The 19,460-nt window shown below is 39.3% G+C and overlaps 1 protein-coding gene across 1 annotated transcript; it reads right to left on the bottom strand.

The window, feature by feature from the left end:
• Positions 1 to 17,589: 17,589 nt before the first annotated feature.
• On the bottom strand, positions 17,590 to 18,567 carry LOC122454028 (olfactory receptor 5L1-like). The gene has a single exon (XM_043488386.1). It carries the CDS (start codon positions 18,565 to 18,567, stop codon positions 17,590 to 17,592), a length of 978 nt encoding a protein of 325 aa, XP_043344321.1.
• Between the last annotated feature and the right edge of the window lie 893 nt (positions 18,568 to 19,460).

Here is a 19,460-nt window from a genome sequence, read left to right on the forward strand (position 1 = left end):
ACCATTCCAAATACGTTAATAAATTTCAAAGGCTGCTTGATTACATGTAAGAGATCAAGATATCTATGTTATAAAATTTTCCCTAGTCCCTTAAAAACATAAATATTCAGGAAAAATTACCAGAAAATGTCTAGAATTCCTAGATTGTAGCCGTTACCTATAATAGACCCAACATATATAGAAATCATATCACTGGAAGAACTACACAATCTACAGTAGCCAGTTGTTAGCAGGGCTGCCAGAGAGCAATGTGTTCCCTTCTGAAATTACACGCTTATTGCTCATATTGTTTTATTTGTTCTAAAGGTTAAACTTTTGCTGCCTTTAAAATATTGTATGTCATTCTTTGAAAATCATATTAAAAATGCTGAATTCAGGATTTTATTTCCATATAACTTACTAGTTGGAAGGAGAAAGAGTCATTCTTTACATTTTGTTCTCTCAGTGGAAAGAGATCATTTAGAAACAATAGCATCTACTTTTCTAAACAAGGGAGTTATTTCCATCCTGGGGCTCATATGTCTGAGAATAAGCCAAACATTTAATGGTTTTTTTACGGAGCCAAGAACCATTTGAAGTGTGTTCTAAAACCAAAGGACAGGAGAAAGGAGTAAAAGAGAATTTTAGCAACTGACTTTAACTAGAAAGAAAAAATTAAAAATGCTCCAACTGTGGCCTTTTGGAAGTTATTTCAAATCTACCCAAACAGCAAATGTTTTTCAGGTGACAGGTAAGAACCTGTTGATTTCAGAATTTATCCAAATCACCCTCAGGGCCAAAATGAACAGGTAGACTCGTTTCAACTTGTCTTTCTTGTGAGCGTTTCTGAGAATAAAACTTCAGAAATAATGACATATTTTAGCACTATCCTTCCTTTTTCTGCAACTATTAAGTTATTACAAGCTAAGTACATATTCTCTGAATTAATAATATGCTATTTTAAAAGTCAACAGTCTTGTTAATTTGCATGAGTTTCTGTTTTCCTTTGGAACACACACACTCTGGCTGTGTGTGTTCTTGCAGACGAATCTTCTTCTTATCACCCTTACTGTAGAACTGAAGGTGCTACAGCCCTACTGCAAGGAAAAGAAAGCTGTTCATATTCCAGGGCTGGGGTGCTAGGGAGCTATTGGAGCTTGTCTTCAGGTATTTCTGCTTTTGTGAATACTGATTTTCAGCTGGGGCACAGTTCATTTTGCAACACCCTTCATCCCTGCCCTGGAAAATTGAGAATGATAATACTTTATGTCAAGACCATATGAGCCACACCATTATAATATAGAATCATAGGGTATTAATGCTGGAAGGAATTGCTGATACTCTAGCTCATATGTCTAATTTTATAGATAAGAAAACTGAGGTGTAAATAGACTAAATATTTTGTAGCTTAATAAAGAATAAGATCTGGAACTCAGGTTTCCTGACTTTCTTTCCTATGACATCTCTCCTGAACATCTCTCCTGACATTCTCATTGTGTCATCTTGCAACTCACAAAATGTATTTGTTAAACAGTTTAATTATGTCTCAAATCTAATTTTCTCTCTTTTTCCAAGTAAAGCCAGCTTTCTAGCAATATGTCTAATGTGAGTAATCCATTAGCTATGGTTATTCTGTCTCCCTAATACAGTGACCCTCAACCTTTTTGGCACCAGGGACTGATTTTATGGAAGACAGTTTTTCCACAGTTGGGATTAGATTAATCTAATCTAATCTAATCTAAATCTAGATTAGATTTAATCTAATGCCACTACTGATCTGACAGGAGGTAGCAGTCCATGGCCCAGAGGTTGGGGACCCCTGCCCTAATGGACAGAACTATAAGAAGGGGTAGTTTTACGTTTTATTTCCATCATTTGATTTAAATGTGACTCTGCCAGTTGGTATCATGATCTGGTAGTACAGAAGGTCAATGGAAAATTAATATCTCTTTGAATAACTTATAATTTTAGGATTTGATCAAATGGATACAGGAAGTCTGTTTGGGGAGATTAATGAAGTAAAGCAGAGTCTCCAGTAACCACTGAGTTTGTCAAAATGTAGTGGTCACGTGGATCAGAAAACAGAGGTGCAGATGTATTTCAAAAACTGGAAACAGGCATCAAAACATTAAGAGAGACAAAATGAAAACACTACCTTTCTATTTTTTTTTTCTTCTTGTGAGGAAAACGCTGGTCAGGCCCAGAGCTCAGTGTCACTCCCTGTCTCTTGTCCAAATTTTTTGAAAACCTGGGCTTCCTGGTGGCTCAGATGGTAAAGAATCTGCCTGCAATGCAGGAGACCCCGGTTCCCTGGGTTGAGAAGTTCTCCTGGAGGAAGGAAATGGCAATCCACTCTAGTATTCTTGCTTGGATAATTCCATAGACAGAGGATCCTGGCTGGCCACAGTCCGTGGCGTCTCAAAGAGTCAGACACTACTGAGCAGCTAAAACTTTCACTTTCACTTTCTCAGGAAACATTATCTGGTCATATGCACTCTCCCAAATCCCAACCCCAAATCTAAAAGTGTTGTTCTAGGAAGGATATAAGGAACTGTCAGGAGCTTTGTGGATCAGTTTCTATGCTTGTTGGAAGCAAAACTAGCATCTTAAAAAAACACTCAGATGGTGAAGTGGGGGCAGCAGAGTTTAGGGAAAGTGAGAAGAGAATCTGGAGTCTGTCTCTTCTCTGATGATCAGGGCTAGTTGGGAACCTGACCCTTCAGTTGCCACCTCTGTCTGATACTTTAGCACTTGGAATTGAGGGGAGTCCTGTCTTCCTCTTCAGACATGCATTTAAGACCTGTTTTCTGCCACAGCCCTTTCTCAGCTTATTGCTTGCATGCCAACCCCTCTTTTCTCACATCACACTGGAGACTTTACCAATTATGCTAGACTCCAACTTCAAGTGCTCTTGTTGTCCAAATCCTACCCGTCATGCAATTGAACTAAAACAGCCATTTGTTTGGAATTGAGTTCTGAAGGTGTCAAACTCCCCCTAAGACTGCTGTTCCTTCCCACGTCCATGTTCACCCCAAACTCCTCTCCTCTCCAAATTACTTCTCATACTCTGAGTGCTGTGGAGCCAGTATGTTAACATAGGTGAGAGTCTGGAGAGAGAAAACTGGCTTCACTTCCAGCTTTCACAGATGTGGTTATATTTGTCACAGTTGAAGATAAGCTGGCTATTGGCTAAAACTCTACTTTTTTTTCACCTCTTGAGAGCTATCTGATACGTTTAGACCAATGTCTTCAAAATGGGGTGTGCACAATATTGGGTGTGCAGGCAATATTAAGACTTCCATTTGTATCTATTTTTATTTCTTCCTTTTTATCTACTCTTACAAACACTAAACAATGTACATAGAAGATTAGTACAGTAGTATCTGTGTATAATTTATAAATAAATAAGATTTTCACTGATAGAAGCATATGACCAAAACTTCTGTAGACTACTACCTTATTGGAGCAAGCACTTGGTGACCCAGAGTAAGTAATCAATAAATTATACTAGAGTGATTTGTTAATAGATGGATAAAGCAAATGAAACTACTACTGTGCTCTGGGGCATGAAAAGTCTTTCTTCATCAGTCAGTCCCACTTGTACCCAGTTCATTTTTAGTATCATCACTCCTAAAAGTGTTCAGGTAAAAGGAATTTTGTCTTCTAGAGAAAGTTATGTCAGTAGATTGGCAATGCATGGGATATAAAGTAACATAGATGAAACTAACGAAAAAGTCAAATTTTGTGGGCAAAAGTCTCAATGAGACCTGAGGTGAGCCTTGGGGTGTATTTCAATCGATTTAAAGGGACTTTAATTTTCTCATCTCAGAATGACTGAGAAAGTCCACACTCAGTCACCTTGTTTGTTATAAAGAAGAAATCTCCTCAGAATAGCTTATTCCTTGACATGAGGTTTTGAAATATTTAGTTTCACTTAGAAATATCCAAATGAATTTAAGGGTAATCAGTCTAGGATTTAAATGAAGCCTAAAATGACAGGTTGATTGTCCTATGTAGCTGTGAGTTAGAACCTTTGAAGTTGTCACATGCATGTTCTATACTCAGTGAAGACTATTCTTGTGGGACTCACATATTCTTGTGGGACATGATTTCGACAATGTATTAAAACCAAAGATAATGTAAAATAATTAATGCAAGGTAAAATACCTTGTAAAGTATAAATAATGTAATAGCAATGCAAAATAATCTGGAATTTGCCTGAGGACTAAATTTGAAGCACAAAGTCTGTAAGGGCTAATTGAGTGATTCTATGACCAGCCATACCACTTTAACTCAATATGGAATTGTTGCTGTCCTTTCATCATTTGAACCAGAGTAGCTAATTTTATTTTGAGAAACAACTCTTCAGTGAGAAATAGAACTTAACATATTTCTATAGAAAACTCATGCATTTTCAAGGAAATTGGATTCTGGAGAAACACAGGTGTCTGCAAAAACTTTCTTATAAGGATTTGTGAAAGTTCTTTGGAGAATACTTCACCTTCAGAACTACTGGTGATAATCCTATTATGGAGTTCCTACTATGTGTTAAACGTTGTCCTAGGTGCTTTAATTAACTTTTCATTACTCCTTCAAATAATCCCACAGAATTTAAAACTGAGATTTTGAGAGATTAAAGGCTTGCTAAAGGACACAAAGCTTGGAAGTTGTGATGCTAGATTTTAAAGGTAGGCCTATCTCATTCTGAGTCCTCTGCTCTTTAAAACTATCTCACTTATTGACAAATTTTTAATTATTAAAAGCCCAAGAACTACTACAATAATGTATTTACTTTGTCTCATATGTCTGTTATGAATCTGGGCATTTCTAAGGTGAAAAAGGGGAGCAGAGAGTGAGAAGCACATGTGTAGAGATGTAACATTGCACTAACATTCTCCTTTTATCCATAGCATAAAATTGCTTTTCAAGGTAGTAAAATATTCAAAGTGAAGCTTTTCCCAAAATATTTGGTGGTAATAGTGCAGTGAGAAGTACTGGCAGAATAGGAATGATAGATATGAAAACATCTAGTGAAAAGAAAATAATTCTGAACCTCTCATGAAGGGTGATCTTTGGAGGATAGGAGAGGGCAGTGATTATCTGCCTTTACCATAGAAAGTAAAGGAACCTTGGACTTTCAGTGCCTGGGAAAAGAGAGAGACCATCTGAGTGATCAAGACTGTTGGAGAGAAACTCTGAGAGAGGAGTTGAAACCCAGAGAGTAAAAGAAAAAGAGCAAGAAGTGTGGTTGGGAAGGATGGTGAGGTTTGAGAAGAGCAAGCTCTGAGAAGCTGATGAAAAATGTCTTAGACAAAGCCAATCCTCTACAAGAAGACCACTCCTCACGTGCTGACTCTCAAATTTGCAGCCAATCTCAGTATAAATGGGAAGTAAGGGCAATATCCCCTCTTCTGCCTGCTCAAGTGTGGCACATGACCTCTGCAGCCAGTTAGAAGCCCTGCCAGGGCTTTAGAACTTTTGATTAATTTCAGTTCAGTTCAGTCTCTCAGTTGTGTCCGACTCTTTGCAACTCCATGGACTGCAGCATGCCAGGCCTCCTTGTCCATCCCTACTCCTGGAGCTTGCTCAAACTCATGTCCATTGAGTTGGTGATGCCATCCAACCATCTGATCCCCTGTCATCCCCTTCTCCTCCTGCCTTCAATCTTTCCCAGCATCAGGGTCTTTGCCAAGGAGTCAGTACTTTGCCATCAGGTGACCAAAATATTGTGGTTTCAGCTTCAGCGTCAGTTCTTCTAATGAATATTCAGGAGTGATTTCCTTTAGGATTGACTGGTTGGGTCTCCTTGTAGTCCAAGATACTCTCAAGAGTCTTCTCCAACACCACAGTTCAAAAGCATCAATTCTTCAGTGCTCAGCTTTCTTTATAGTCCAACTCTCACATCCATACATGACTATTGGAAAAACCGTTGCTTTGACTAAACAGACATTTGTTGGCAAAAGTAATGTTTCTGCTTTTTAATATACTGCCTCAGTTCAGTTCAGTTGCTCAGTCACGTCTGACTCTTTGTGACCGCATGGACTGCAGCACACCAGGCCTTCCTGTCCATTGCCAATTCCTGGAGGTTACTCAAACTCATGTCCATTGAGTCGGTGATGCCATCTAACCATCTCATCCTCTGTCATCCCCTTATCCTCCCACCTTCAATCTTTCCCATCAGGGTCTTTTCAAATGAGTTAGTTTTTTGCATCAGATGGCCAAAGTATTGGAGTTTCAGCTTTAGCATCAGTCCTCCCAATGAATACTCAGGACTGATTTCCTTTAGGATGAACTGGTTGGATCTCTTTGCAGTCCAAGGAACTCTCACGAGTCTTCTCCAATACCACGGTTCAAAAGCATCAATTCTTTGGCGCTCAGCATTCTTTATAGTCCAACTGTCACATTCATACATGACTACTGGAGAAACCATAGCTCTGACTAGACAGACCTTTGTTGGGAAAGTAATGTCTCTGCTTTTTAATATGCTGTCTATGTTGGTCACAGCTTTTCTCCCAAGAAGCAAGTGTCTTTTTATTTCATGGCTGTAGTCACCATCTGCAGTGATTTTGGAGCCCCCAAAAATAAAGTCTGTTAATTATTTCCATTGTTTTCCCATCTTTGCCATGAAGGGATGGGATCAGATGCCATGATCTTCAGTTTTTGAATGTTGAGTTTTAAGCCAACTTTTTCACTCTCATTTTTCACTTTCATCAAGAAGCTCTTTAGTTCTTCTTCACTTTCTGACATAAGGGTGGTGTCATCTTTAGATTTTTAGGGAGTGACAAAAATGAATGGGATCAGGTGGAGATTACTCACAGTAGTTGCAATATAATGCATTCTCCAAGCACCCATGGAGCCATCAGTGGTATCCTTCAACAGATCAGATTTGTGGCAGAGATCCGCCTGTATCTGCCTCCTTTAGTTCTTGCCAATCCTGGCTCTATAGCCTTGACACTGATACCCTTCCAATAAATTCTTTAGCCAGAATTTGTTTCTGTTGCTTGCAGTAAGAACTGTGATTATTACACACTGGAATGGATGTGTGTAATGCATGGTGAAAATGATGCCTGGAAGATGTAAAATAAAAGTTTCTACTGAGAAATATTTGGAATAAGTTGGATGAAGAATGAATTGTATCCCAAAGCACTATTTGAACAAAAGTCATCTGAAGTCTAAGGGGGGAAGAGAAATGAGCAGGACAGAGCCCTGCCAAACATCCCACTGAAACTAAGAGAATCCAGGCTATCTTTTGTGTGTGGACAAGAAGTCTGCCCCAATTTAAATGTGGAAAGCAGAGGAGCCCCTTTTCTGTGTGCATTCCAATGATCCTCCTGGGGTCATCACTGTGGCTCTGTCAATACCTTATCATACTCTTCCTTATCTTCTCTATATACATGAACAGTCAGTCTCAAGCTCTGCAATGTGACTGAAATCTATACAGATCTGGAGAGATGGAGACTGAAAGCAGCCCAAAGTTAATCCTGCTACTTTCTAAGCATCATTCACAACATGTTCCAGTGAAGACTATCTTGGGAAATTACCATAGTCATATTGACTCTGTAGAAATCCATAACTCAGCTCCCCAAAATAAGAACACACAACTGAATTCTATAATTAATCCACATTGTGGCAGTTTGTGAATTGTAAGTTATAAACTCACTGTTGAATACAGCAGTCCTGCTGTTCCCAGAATGTTAATTTTCATGGCTCCATCCCTATAGCAACCTTTCCACTGCTAAGTGCCCATATTCTTCACAACCAAGCCTTGCTTGGCAGTGTTAAACTCTGTAAACCAGTGTTTCATTTGCCCTCAGAAAAACTCTTAAGGTTAACATGAATCTCATTTGAAGACTAGGAAATTGGAGCTCAGGGATACTGAGTAACTTATTCCACATCACACAGTCAGTAAATTGCAATGTCAAGAAAGAAATGCACCATGTTTTTAAACAGAGCTTAATAATATTGTTAAAGGACATTTTTTTATATAGATCTCTGTGTTATGATTACTATCTTTTTTTTTTTTTTATTTACATGTATTCCCAATCCCGATCCCCCCTCCCACCTCCCTCTCCACCCGATTCCTCTGGGTCTTCCCAGTGCACCAGGCCGGAGCACTTGTCTCATGCATCCCTCCTGGGCTGGTGATCTGTTTCACCATAGATAGTATACATGCTGTTCTTTTGAAATATCCCACCCTCACATTCTCCCACAAAGTTCAAAAGTCTGTTCTGTATTTCTGTGTCTCTTTTTCTGTTTTGCATATAGGGTTATCGTTATCACCTTTCTAAATTCCATATATATGTGTTAGTATGCTGTAATGTTCTTTATCTTTCTGGCTTACTTCACTCTGTATAATGGGCTCCAGCTTCATCCATCCTCATTAGGACTGGTTTCAAATGAATTCTTTTTAATGGCTGAGTAATATTTTCCATGATGTATATGTATCACAGATTCCACTTATCCATTCATCTGCTGATGGGCATCTAGGTTGCTTCCATGTCCTGGCTATTATAAACAGTGCTGCGATGAACATTGGGGTGCATGTGTCCTCTTTCAGATCTGGTTTCCTCAGTGTGTATGCCCGAAGTTGGTATTGCTGGGGTCGTATGGCAGTTCTATTTCCAGTTTTTGAAGAAATCTCCACACTGTTCTCCATAGCGGCTGTACTAGTTTGCATTCCCACCAACAGTGTAAGAGGGTTCCCTTTTTCCACACCCTCTCCAGCATTTATTGCTTGTAGACTTTTGGATAGCAGCCATCCTGACTGGCGTGTAATGGTACCTCATTGTGGTTTTGATTTGCATTTCTCTGATAATGAGTGATGTTGAGCATCTTTTCATGTGTTTGTTAGCCATCTGTATGTCTTCTTTGGAGAAATGTCTGTTTAGTTCTTTGGCCCATTTTTTGATTGGGTCATTTATTTTCCTGGAATTGAGCTGCAGGAGTTGGCTTGTATGATTTTTGAGATTAATCCTTTTTGTCTGTTTCTTCATTTGCTATTATTTTCTCCCAATCTGAGGGCTGTCTTTTCACCTTACTTATAGTTTCCTTTGTAGTGCAAAAGCTTTTAAGTTTCATTAGATCCCATTTGTTTAGTTTTGCTTTTATTTCCAATATTCTAGGAGGTGGGTCATAGAGGATCTTCCTGTGATTTATGTCGGAGAGTGTTTTGCCTATGTTCTCCTCTAGGAGTTTTATAGTTTCTGGTCTTACATTTAGATCTTTAATCCATTTTGAGTTTATTTTTGTGTATGGTGTTAGAAAGTGTTCTAGTTTCATTCTTTTACAAGTGGTTGACCAGTTTTCCCAGCACCACTTGTTAAAGAGGTTGTCTTTTTTCCATTGTATATCCTTGCCTCCTTTGTCAAAGATAAGGTGTTCCTAGGTTTGTGGATTTATCTCTGGGCCTTCTATTCTGTTCCATTGATCTATATTTCTGTCTTTGTGCCAGTACCATACTGTCTTGATGACTGTGGCTTTGTAGTATAGTCTGAAGTCAGGCAGGTTGCTCCTCCAGTTCCATTCTTCTTTCTCAAGATTACTTTGGCTATTCGAGGATTTTTTGTATTTGCATACAAATTGTGAAATTATTTGTTCTAGTTCTGTGAAAAATACCGTTGGTAGCTTGATAGGGATTGCATTGAATCTATAGATTGCTTTGGGTAGAATAGCCATTTTGACAATATTGATTCTTCCAATCCATGAGCATGGTATGTTTCTCCATCTGTTTGTGTCCTCTTTGATTTCTTTCATCAGTGTTTTATAGTTTTCTATGTATAGGTCTTTTGTTTCTTTAGGTAGATATATTCCTAAGTATTTTATTCTTTTTGGTGCAATGGTGAATGGTATTGTTTCCTTAATTTCTCTTTCTGTTTTTTCATTGTTAGTATATAGGAATGCAAGGGATTTTTGTGTGTTAATTTTATATCCTGCAACTTTACTATATTCATTGATTAGCTCTAGTAATTTTCTGGAAGAGTCTTTAGGGTTTTCTATGTAGAGGATCATGTCATCTGCAAACAGCGAGAGTTTCACTTCTTCTTTTCCTATCTGGATCCCTTTTACTTCTTTTTCTGCTCTGATTGCTGTGGCCAAAACTTCCAACACTATGTTGAACAGTAGTGGTGAGAGTGGGCACCCTTGTCTTGTTCCTGATTTCAGGGGAAATGCTTTCAATTTTTCACCATTGAGGGTGATGCTTGCTGTGGGTTTGTCATATATAGCTTTTATTATGTTGAGGTATGTTCCTTCTATTCCTGCTTTCTGGAGAGTTTTAATCATGAATGGGTGTTGAATTTTGTCAAAGGCTTTCTCTGCATCTATTGAAATAATCATATGGTTTTTATCTTTCAATTTGTTAATGTGGTGTATTACATTGATTGATTTGCGGATATTAAAGAATCCTTGCATTCCTGGGATAAAGCCGACTTGGTCATGGTGTATGATTTTTTTTATATGTTGTTGGATTCTGTTTGCTAGAATTTTGTTAAGGATTTTTGCATCTATGTTCATCAGTGATATTGGCCTGTAGTTTTCTTTTTTTGTGGCACCTTTGTCTGGTTTTGGAATTAGGGTGATGGTGGCCTCATAGAATGAGTTTGGAAGTTTACCTTCTTCTGCAATTTTCTGGAAGAGTTTGAGTAAGATAGGTGTTAGCTCTTCTCTAAATTTTTGGTAGAATTCAGCTGTGAAGCCATCTGGTCCTGGGCTTTTGTTTGCTGGAAGATTTTTGATTACAGTTTCGATTTCCTTGCTTGTGATGGGTCTGTTAAGATCTTCTATTTCTTCCTGGTTCAGTTTTGGAAAGTTATACTTTTCTAAGAATTTGCCCATTTCATCCAAGTTGTCCATTTTATTGGCATAGAGCTGCTGGTAGTAGTCTCTTATGATCCTTTGTATTTCAGTGTTGTCTGTTGTGATCTCTCCATTTTCATTTCTAATTTTGTTAATTTGGTTCTTCTCTCTTTGCTTCTTAATAAGTCTTGCTAATGGTTTGTCAATTTTGTTTATTTTTTCAAAAAACCAGCTTTTAGCTTTGTTGATTTTTGCTATGGTCTCTTTAGTTTCTTTTGCATTTATTTATGCCCTAATTTTTAAGATTTCTTTCCTTCTGCTAACCCTGGGGTTCTTCATTTCTTCCTTCTCTAATTGCTTTAGGTGTAGAGTTAGGTTATTTATTTGGCTTTTTTCTTGTTTCTTGATGTGAGCCTGTAATGCTATGAACCTTCCCCTTAGCACTGCTTTTACAGTATCCCATAGGTTTTGGGTTGTTGTGTGTTCATTTTCATTCATTTCTATGCATATTTTGATTTCTTTTTTGATTTCTTCTATGATTTGTTGGTTATTCAGAAGCGTGTTATTTAGCCTCCATATGTTTGAAGTTTTAACAATTTTTTTCCTGTCATTGAGATCTAATCTTACTGCACTGTGGTCAGAAAAGATGACTGGAATGATTTCAACTTTTTTGAATTTTCCAAGACCAGATTTATGGCCCAGGATGTGATCTATTCTGGAGAAGGTTCCGTGTGCACTTGAGAAAAAGGTGAAGTTGATTGTTTTGGGGTGAAATGTCCTATAGATATCAATTAGGTCTAGCTGGTCCATTGTGTCATTTAAGGTTTGTGTTTCCTTGTTAATTTTCTGTTTAGTTGATCTATCCATAGTTGTGAGTGGGGTATTAAAGTCTCCCACTATTATTGTGTTATTATTAATTTCCTCTTTCATACTCGTTAGCGTTTGCCGTACATATTGCGGTGCTCCTATGTTGGGTGCATATATATTTATGATTGTTATATCTTCTTCTTGGATTGATCCTTTGATCATTATGTAGTGTCCTTCTTTGTCTCTTTTCACAGCCTTTATTTGAAAGTCTGTTTTATCTGATATGAGTATTGCGACTCCTGCTTTCTTTTGGTCTCCATTTGCGTGAAATATTTTTTTCCAGCCCTTCACTTTTAGTCTGTATGTGTCTCTTGTTTTTAGGTGGGTCTCTTGTAGACAGCATATATAGGGGTCTTGTTTTTGTATCCATTCAGCCAATCTTTGTCTTTTGGTTGGGGCATTCAACCCATTTACATTTAAGGTAATTATTGATAGGTATAGTCCCGTTGCCATTTACTTTGCTGTTTTGTGTTCGCATTTATACAGCCTTTCTGTGTTTCCTGTCTAGAGAAGATCCTTTAGCATTTGTTGAAGAGCTGGTTTGGTGGTGCTGAATTCTCTCAGCTTTTGCTTGTCTGTAAAACTTTTGAATTCTCCTTCATATCTGAATGAGATCCTTGCTGGGTACAGTAATCTGGGTTGTAGGTTATTCTCTTTCATTACTTTAAGTATGTCCTGCCATTCCCTTCTGGCCTGAAGAGGTTTCTATTGATAGATCAGCTGTTATCCTTATGGGAATCCCTTTGCGTGTTATTTGTTGTTTCTCCCTTGCTGCTTTTAATATTTGTTCTTTGTGTTTGATCTTTGTTAATTTGATTAATATGTGTCTTGGGGTGTTTTGCCTTGGGTTTATCCTGTTTGGGACTCTCTGGGTTTCTTGGACCTGTGTAACTATTTCCTTCACCATTTTAGTGAAGTTTTCAGCTATTATCTCCTCGAGTATTTTCTCATGGCCTTTCTTTTTGTCTTCTTCTTCTGGGACTCCTATAATTCGAATGTTGGGGCATTTCACATTGTCCCAGAGGTCCCTGAGGTTGTCCTCATTTCTTTTGATTCTTTTTTCTTTTTTCCCTCTCTGCTTCATTTATTTCCACCATTTTATCTTCTACCTCACTTATCCTGTCTTCTGCCTCTGTTATTCTACTGTTGGTTCCCTCCAGAGTGTTTTTGATCTCATTTATTGCATTATTCATTTTTAATTGACTCTTTTTTTATTTCTTCTAGGTCTTTGTTAAACATTTCTTGCATCTTCTCAATCCTTGTTTCCAGGCTATTTATCTGTAACTCCATTTTGTTTTCAAGATTTTGGATCATTTTTATTATCATTATTCTCAATTCTTTTTCAGGTAGATTCCCTATCTCCTCCTCTTTTGTTTGACTTGGTGGGCATTTTTCATGTTCCTTTACCTGTTGGGTATTTCTCTGCCTTTTCATCTTGTTTAGATTGCTGTGTCTGGACTGGGCTTTTTGTATTCTGGAGGTCTGTGGTTTCTTTTTATTGTGGAGGTTTTTCCCAGTGGGTGGGGTTAGACGATTGGCTTGTCAAGGTTTCCTGGTTAGGAAAGTTTGCGTCGGTGTTCTGGTGCGTGGAACTTGATTTCTTCTCTCTGGAGAGCAATGGAGTGCTCAGTAATGAGTTTTGAGATGGGTCTATGTGTTAGATGTCACCTTGGGCAGCCTGTATGTTGACGTTTATGGCTATGTTCCTGCGTTGCTGGAGAATTTGCTTGGTATGTCTTGCTCTAAAACTTATTGGCTCTTGGGTGGTGGTTGGTTTCAGTGTAGGTATGGAGGCTTTTGGACGGTCACTTATTACTTAAAGTTCCATGTAGTCAGGAGTTTTCTGGTGTTCTCAGGTTTTGGGCTTAAGTTTCCTGCCTCTGGATTTCAGTTTTATTCTTCCTGTAGTCTCAGGACTTCTCCAACTATACAGCACTGATAATAAAACTTCTAGTTTAATGGCGAAAAGATTCTCCCCTGTTAGGGACACCCAGAGAGGTTCACAGAGTTACATGAAGAAGAGGAGAGGGAGGAGGGAGATAGTGTTGAGCAGGAGGAGAAAAAGGGGGACTCAAGAGGAGAGAGACAGATCTACGCAGTTGTCTGTTCCCAGAATGTTCTCCATAGCCCAGACACCCACCAAGATTCACAGAATTGGATTGGGAAGAAAAGGAGAAAGGAGGAAATAGAGGTGTTCTGAGGTAGAAAACAGAGAGTCAGGATTGGGAGAGAATAATCAACACACTCCTGAATAAAAATGGGAACTGAATATTGGATTCTTAAATGTTCACAATTTATATCATATATTGAAAAACAAAAATTAAAAATCTAGAGTAGAGATTAGACTCTTAAAAATACTATATTAAGAACAATAACCAAAACACACACACAAAAATTTGAAAAAATATATATGAAGTTCAGTTTAAAAAGTAGGGCTTCTCTTTTTTTTTGGTAAGGTTATAGTGTATTGAAAATGAAAATTAAGGAGTAGTAGAGGAGTACTAGAGGACTTTAAAAGAAATAAGAGAAAAAGAAAAATAGAAAATAGAAGAGAAAAAGGAGAAAAAAAGAAAAAAAAAGAATTTTCCCTAATTAAAAAAATCGTAAAAATCTATGAAAATGAAAGTTAAGGAGTGATGGGGGAGTAATAGGGAATTTTAAAGGAAAATAAAAGAGAAAAAATAAAAAAGAAAAAATTAAAAAAAAAAAAGTAAAAATATATCCAGGAATTTCTCTGGAGCTGTTGCGGTCAGTGTCGGTTCGGCTCAGTTTCAGATATCTCCTCATTCCAGCTTACACTTCTCGATGTCTACAGGCCTCTTCCGGTATAATCGGTGTTTTCTACAGGGATTTTAATCTGTTGCACCGCTCTCTCCTGAGGCGGTTCCCTTTGTTTATTTGGCTTCTGTTTGCCGGTTTCTTCAGAGCCTCATTTCCGCCCTGACACAGGCGGGCGGAGGTGGACTCTTATTCAGGTAGCTAGTTCTGTCGCGCTGCGGGGAGGCGCTGGCGCTGCGGGGAGGGGCTGGCGCTGCTTTCTCAGTCTGCGCTGCTCAGGATCCCGGCCGCTCCTCATGGAGCGCCCGCGCGCAGCTCCAGCCCTCGGGTGTTCCACAAAAGCGCGGAACAAAAGGCTGCGTCCGCTCTTGTGCCTTCCCCGTCAGAGCGGTCCAGGCAGCCAGGAGCTTGACAGGCGCACTCTCTCCTGGTGCGGCGCACCCTCTCCCACGGTCCCAATCTCGGTTTCTGCCGGCGCCAGTCGGGTGTGCGCGCCTTCTGCCCTCTGCGTCCCCAGCCCCAGTCCCCGCCTGCGTCGGTTGGGTGCCTGCGCGCTGTGTCTCGCCCCGACCTGCTCCCGCCTCCGGCGGGTCCGGGCTGGCCCGCAGTCTGCGAGCCCCTCTCCGGACTCTCTCGGTTCCCCCGTTCCGCGAACGGCAGGCAGCGTGCTCGGGCCGGTTAATTTTCTCTCTCTTCCCTGCTCTCCCACAGTTCAAGTTGGCAACTCACAAAAGCTCCCTCCGATTGTCCTCAGGGCACTCAGGCCCGGACCCTGCCCCAAACAATGCCGCCCGCTCCTCTCCGTGCCGCCCCCACTTGCTGGTGGCGGATGCGGGTGTCTGGGGCACTTTTCTGCTGAGAGTTGCTTTTAGGCACGTAATCTGTGGGTTTTATTTATTGTTTCCCTCCCAGTCAGGTTGCCCTCCTAGATTCAAACACTTCCCCCAGGCCCGCCAGTGCGAGGGTTTCCCGGTGTCTGGAAACGTCCTCTAAAGACTTGCTTCCCGGGACGGATCTCCATCCTTAGCTCTTTTGTCTCACTTTTTATCTTTTATATTTTTTCCTACCTCCTTTCGAAGACAATGGGCTGCTTTTCTGGGCGCCTGATGACCTCAGCTAGCGATCAGAAGTTGTTTTGTGAAGTTTGCTCTGCGTTCAGATATTCTTTTGATGAATTTGTAGGAGAGAAAGTGGTCTCCCCGTCCTACTCCTCCGCCATCTTCTCACTGTTATAAAATTCTTTATCAGTGATGTTTTTCAGAGTTTTTCAGTCATGACACTATTGATATTTTGGACTGGATTATTCTTCTTATGAGGAGCTATCCTGTGCAGCTTCTCTGGCCTTTGTCCACTAGATGATAGTAACTTCATCACTTGTCCCTGCATTGTGACAACCAAAAATGCCTCCAGATATTGTCTGTTGTCCCCTTGGGAGGTGAGGGGGAGTGAATAAACCACTGACCAAGTTTTACTCAATTCTGGTAGATTTACATGTTCTTCTAGTTTACTTATATGCAATTAAATATCTATTCCCTTAACTCCTTAAAAATCTTACTTAGAAGTAACCTTGTTGATTCTGTTTCTCTAGAAATTTCCTTTTAATTCCTTTAAATTCAATTTTGGTTAAATACCTACCTGCCTATTCTCCCTTGCACAATTCTACTCCGAAATGGCAGAAGCAGAGAGCCATGCACCAAAGAGTCTCAGGGCCCCTGTATCCTCACACTCCCAGGAAACACTTGTTCAGGACACTGCTATGAAGGAGTTCAGTAAGCCAGGCCCTTCTACATACCTTTCAGGGAAGTATGCACTTCCTGTTCCTGATATGTAATGTTTTCCATGACTCGAAGTTCCCCCAAGTGATTTGTCTCATGAAGAACTAACTGAAGCTAAGGTATCTATTAGATACTCTACATGAGACTGTGGAAAAGGCAGCCCCCCTCTGCTCTCTAGAGGACTTGTTGATTTACTGGAAAGGTTGAGACCCTTATGTCTCCTCCACTCCCTGTGGCACAAGGCCCTAGAGAGAATCCCTTGCATTCTTCTTCAGAGGCTCAGAACAAGCAATTAAAGCTAATTATTGTTTCCTGATTCAGTTTATATTTCTTGAAAACATGAGGAAAAATCAATAGCAGATTTAGAAACATTGTATATGAAAGTAAGTCAAAAGTTTGTCACCTTCTCACCAAACCCCATTATCATTCCCAGAGACTCCAAAACTGTTGGATAACGACATCATAGCAAAAGTTACCTAGATTGCACAGCAAACATTTCTCTTTTTTAAGTACATTGTTTTATGCTTTTAATTTCTTTTAGATTTACCAAGGTATAATTGACAAACAGAATTTATATATATGTAAGGTATAGATATGTAAGGTATATATGTAAGGTATAGATTTGTATATATATATATATATATATATATATACACATACACACACATATATATGTATATATATATATATATATGGTAGATTTGTTTAAAATTACATACAATGACACAGACAACATATGCAATAAAACTAGTGTTTTTCTTATTGCTTGCCTGTTTGCTTCTCAATTCATATATTTCTCAGCTAAATATTACCTGATGACCTAAAAAATCCAAAAGAAGCTAACAAAGAAGCACTGAATTAAAAGCTCTTGATGTTAGAATTATAAATTATAATTTTCTATATGACAAAAATATCCTGAACAAGGTCTAATTCCTGTAATTTGAAAGATGGTTCTGCTTAGAATGTGTATTCCATCAAAACACTCTAAAGGAATTAAAGAAGCTACTGGAGTGAAACAGAAGTTCAGAATATGTTCATTTGTGCATAAGGTCAAACATGTGCTCTTCACTGCAAAATAACAGCAATTCAATTTTGAAATAAATCATAGTTTCCATAATGGATAGAGAAATAAAATGTGAGTTTTTTAATAAGCTTATGAAAGTTTTACAGCAAACTAAATGTGTGTTTTAACAGCCCATTGCCCAGACCATTTAAAGAAATTTAGATTGAATAAGAGCAAGGAAACAGACTGTGAATTTTGATATATGCTCAACACAAATTGACAGGATACAAGGTACAAAGAAAAATGAGTCAAAAAGACTCATTCATAGCTACCCACTTCTGTACACCCTTTCCAACATTACAGCACATCATCACCCTTTCATCTGCCTCCAATTTAGAACCCTGAGTCCTGCTTGGAAAATATTATCTGGGAAAATATTTTGGAGCTCACCACTTTTCTGAGAGCTTCTTTCACATCCTTGTTCCTCAAACTGTAGATAAGGGGGCTCAGCATGGGGATCACTACAGTGTAGAACACTGTGGCCACTTTGTCAGTATCCATGCTGTTGCTAGATTGGGGCCGGCAATAAATGAAAAGGATTGTTCCATGAAAGACAATGATGGCTTCAAGGTGGGAAGCACAGGTGGAAAAGGCTTTGCACTTCCCCTCTGCAGAGTGCATCCTCAGAATGGTGATGAGAATAAACACGTAGGAGGTGAGGATGACCATGATGGTGATGAGCTCACTGAAAGTGGCCACAATGTAGGGCACCAACTGACTCACAGTGACATCAGAGCAAGCAAGATACAAGAGAGGGGGGAGATCACAAAAGAAATCACAAAAGTGGTTGATCAGATTCGATCTGTAGGATGGGATCTGAAGAGCTAAACACAAGTGAATCAGAGAACATACAGTACCATTGAAGTAGCAACAAAACACCAACTCCATGCAGAGATTCCGGGACATGGTGACCATGTAGAACAGTGGGTCACAGATGGCCACAAGGCGGTCACAGGCCATCACTGCCAGCAGAATGACCTCAGTTACCACAAATGTGCAAAACATATAGAATTGCACAGCACATTCCAGGAAGGAAATGGCTTTGTCATCATTTAAGATGTTAGCTAGAATCTTTGGCATGATGGTCGTGGAGTAACAGAAATCCACAAAGGACAAGTGGTTGAGGAAAAAGTACATGGGGGTGTGGAGTCGAGAGCTGGCCTGAATCAGGGCAATCATGCCCAGGTTTCCCAAAACTGTGGCTCCATAGATGGAAAGAAACAGCAGGAAGAGGAAGACTCTGAGCTCAGGGGCATCTGAGAATCCGAGGATGGTGGAGTCTGTCACAGCAGCACAGTTTTCCTTTTCCATGTTCCTAATTTACTGGGTATGGAGTAAAATATTAATAATTATTCTGCATTATATCATCCTTGATTCAGTTTCGCCTCTCTTAAAAAAGACATGATAATGCATACTTTTCTATAAAGTTAGTGTAGTGATTTTGTTCATTACATTATTCAATTCACTATGCAAATTCACTGCTTTAGATTTATTTGAAGTTCTAAACAAAGAAAGAGAAAGTGTTAGTCACTCAGTCGTGTCTGAATCTTTGCCACCCCATGGACAAGACTTTTTTGTCTATGGGATTCTTCAGGCAAGAATACTGGAGTGGGTTGCCATTCCCTTCTCCAGGGGATCTTCCCCACTCAGAGATCTAAGCTGGGTCTCCCGCATTGCAGGCAGACCCTTTGCCATCTGAGTCACCAGGGTCAACAAAGATGTGGATATGAAATTAACAGAAATGCTTGCTGCTGCACTGCACCATTATTTATGAAAGCAAAACTTAGGAATATGGTGTAAATCTCAAAGAAATAGTCAAAGTTATGGTATACATTTATATACAGGACTTCCCTGGTGGCTCAGATGGTAGCTAATCTGCCTGCAATATGGGAGGTCCAGGTTCCATCTCTGAGTTGTGAAGATCCCCTGGAGAAGGGGATGGCTACCCACTCTAGTATTCTTGCCTAGAGAATTTCGTGAGCAGAGGAATCTGTGGGGTTACAGTCCATGGAGTTGCTAAGAGTTGTACACAATTGAGTGACTAACATATATATATGCTAGATTTTCATATTTATACCATATATCCAGTTTTTCATATATATATGCATGTATATATATATAAATAGTGCAGATTTTTGATGAATTGTTAAGGACCTTATTAATGACCATGAAAAGTGGCAAGTGGCAAATGCTAAGCCAGATTG

The sequence above is a fragment of the Cervus canadensis genome, chromosome 15 (assembly GCF_019320065.1).
Source record: "Cervus canadensis isolate Bull #8, Minnesota chromosome 15, ASM1932006v1, whole genome shotgun sequence".
NCBI lineage: Eukaryota > Metazoa > Chordata > Mammalia > Artiodactyla > Cervidae > Cervus > Cervus canadensis.

Coding starts and splice junctions, on each gene's coding strand:
- LOC122454028 (XM_043488386.1), bottom strand. CDS start 18,567: ATGGAAAAGGAAAACTGTGCTGCTGTGACAGACTCCACCATCCTCGGA.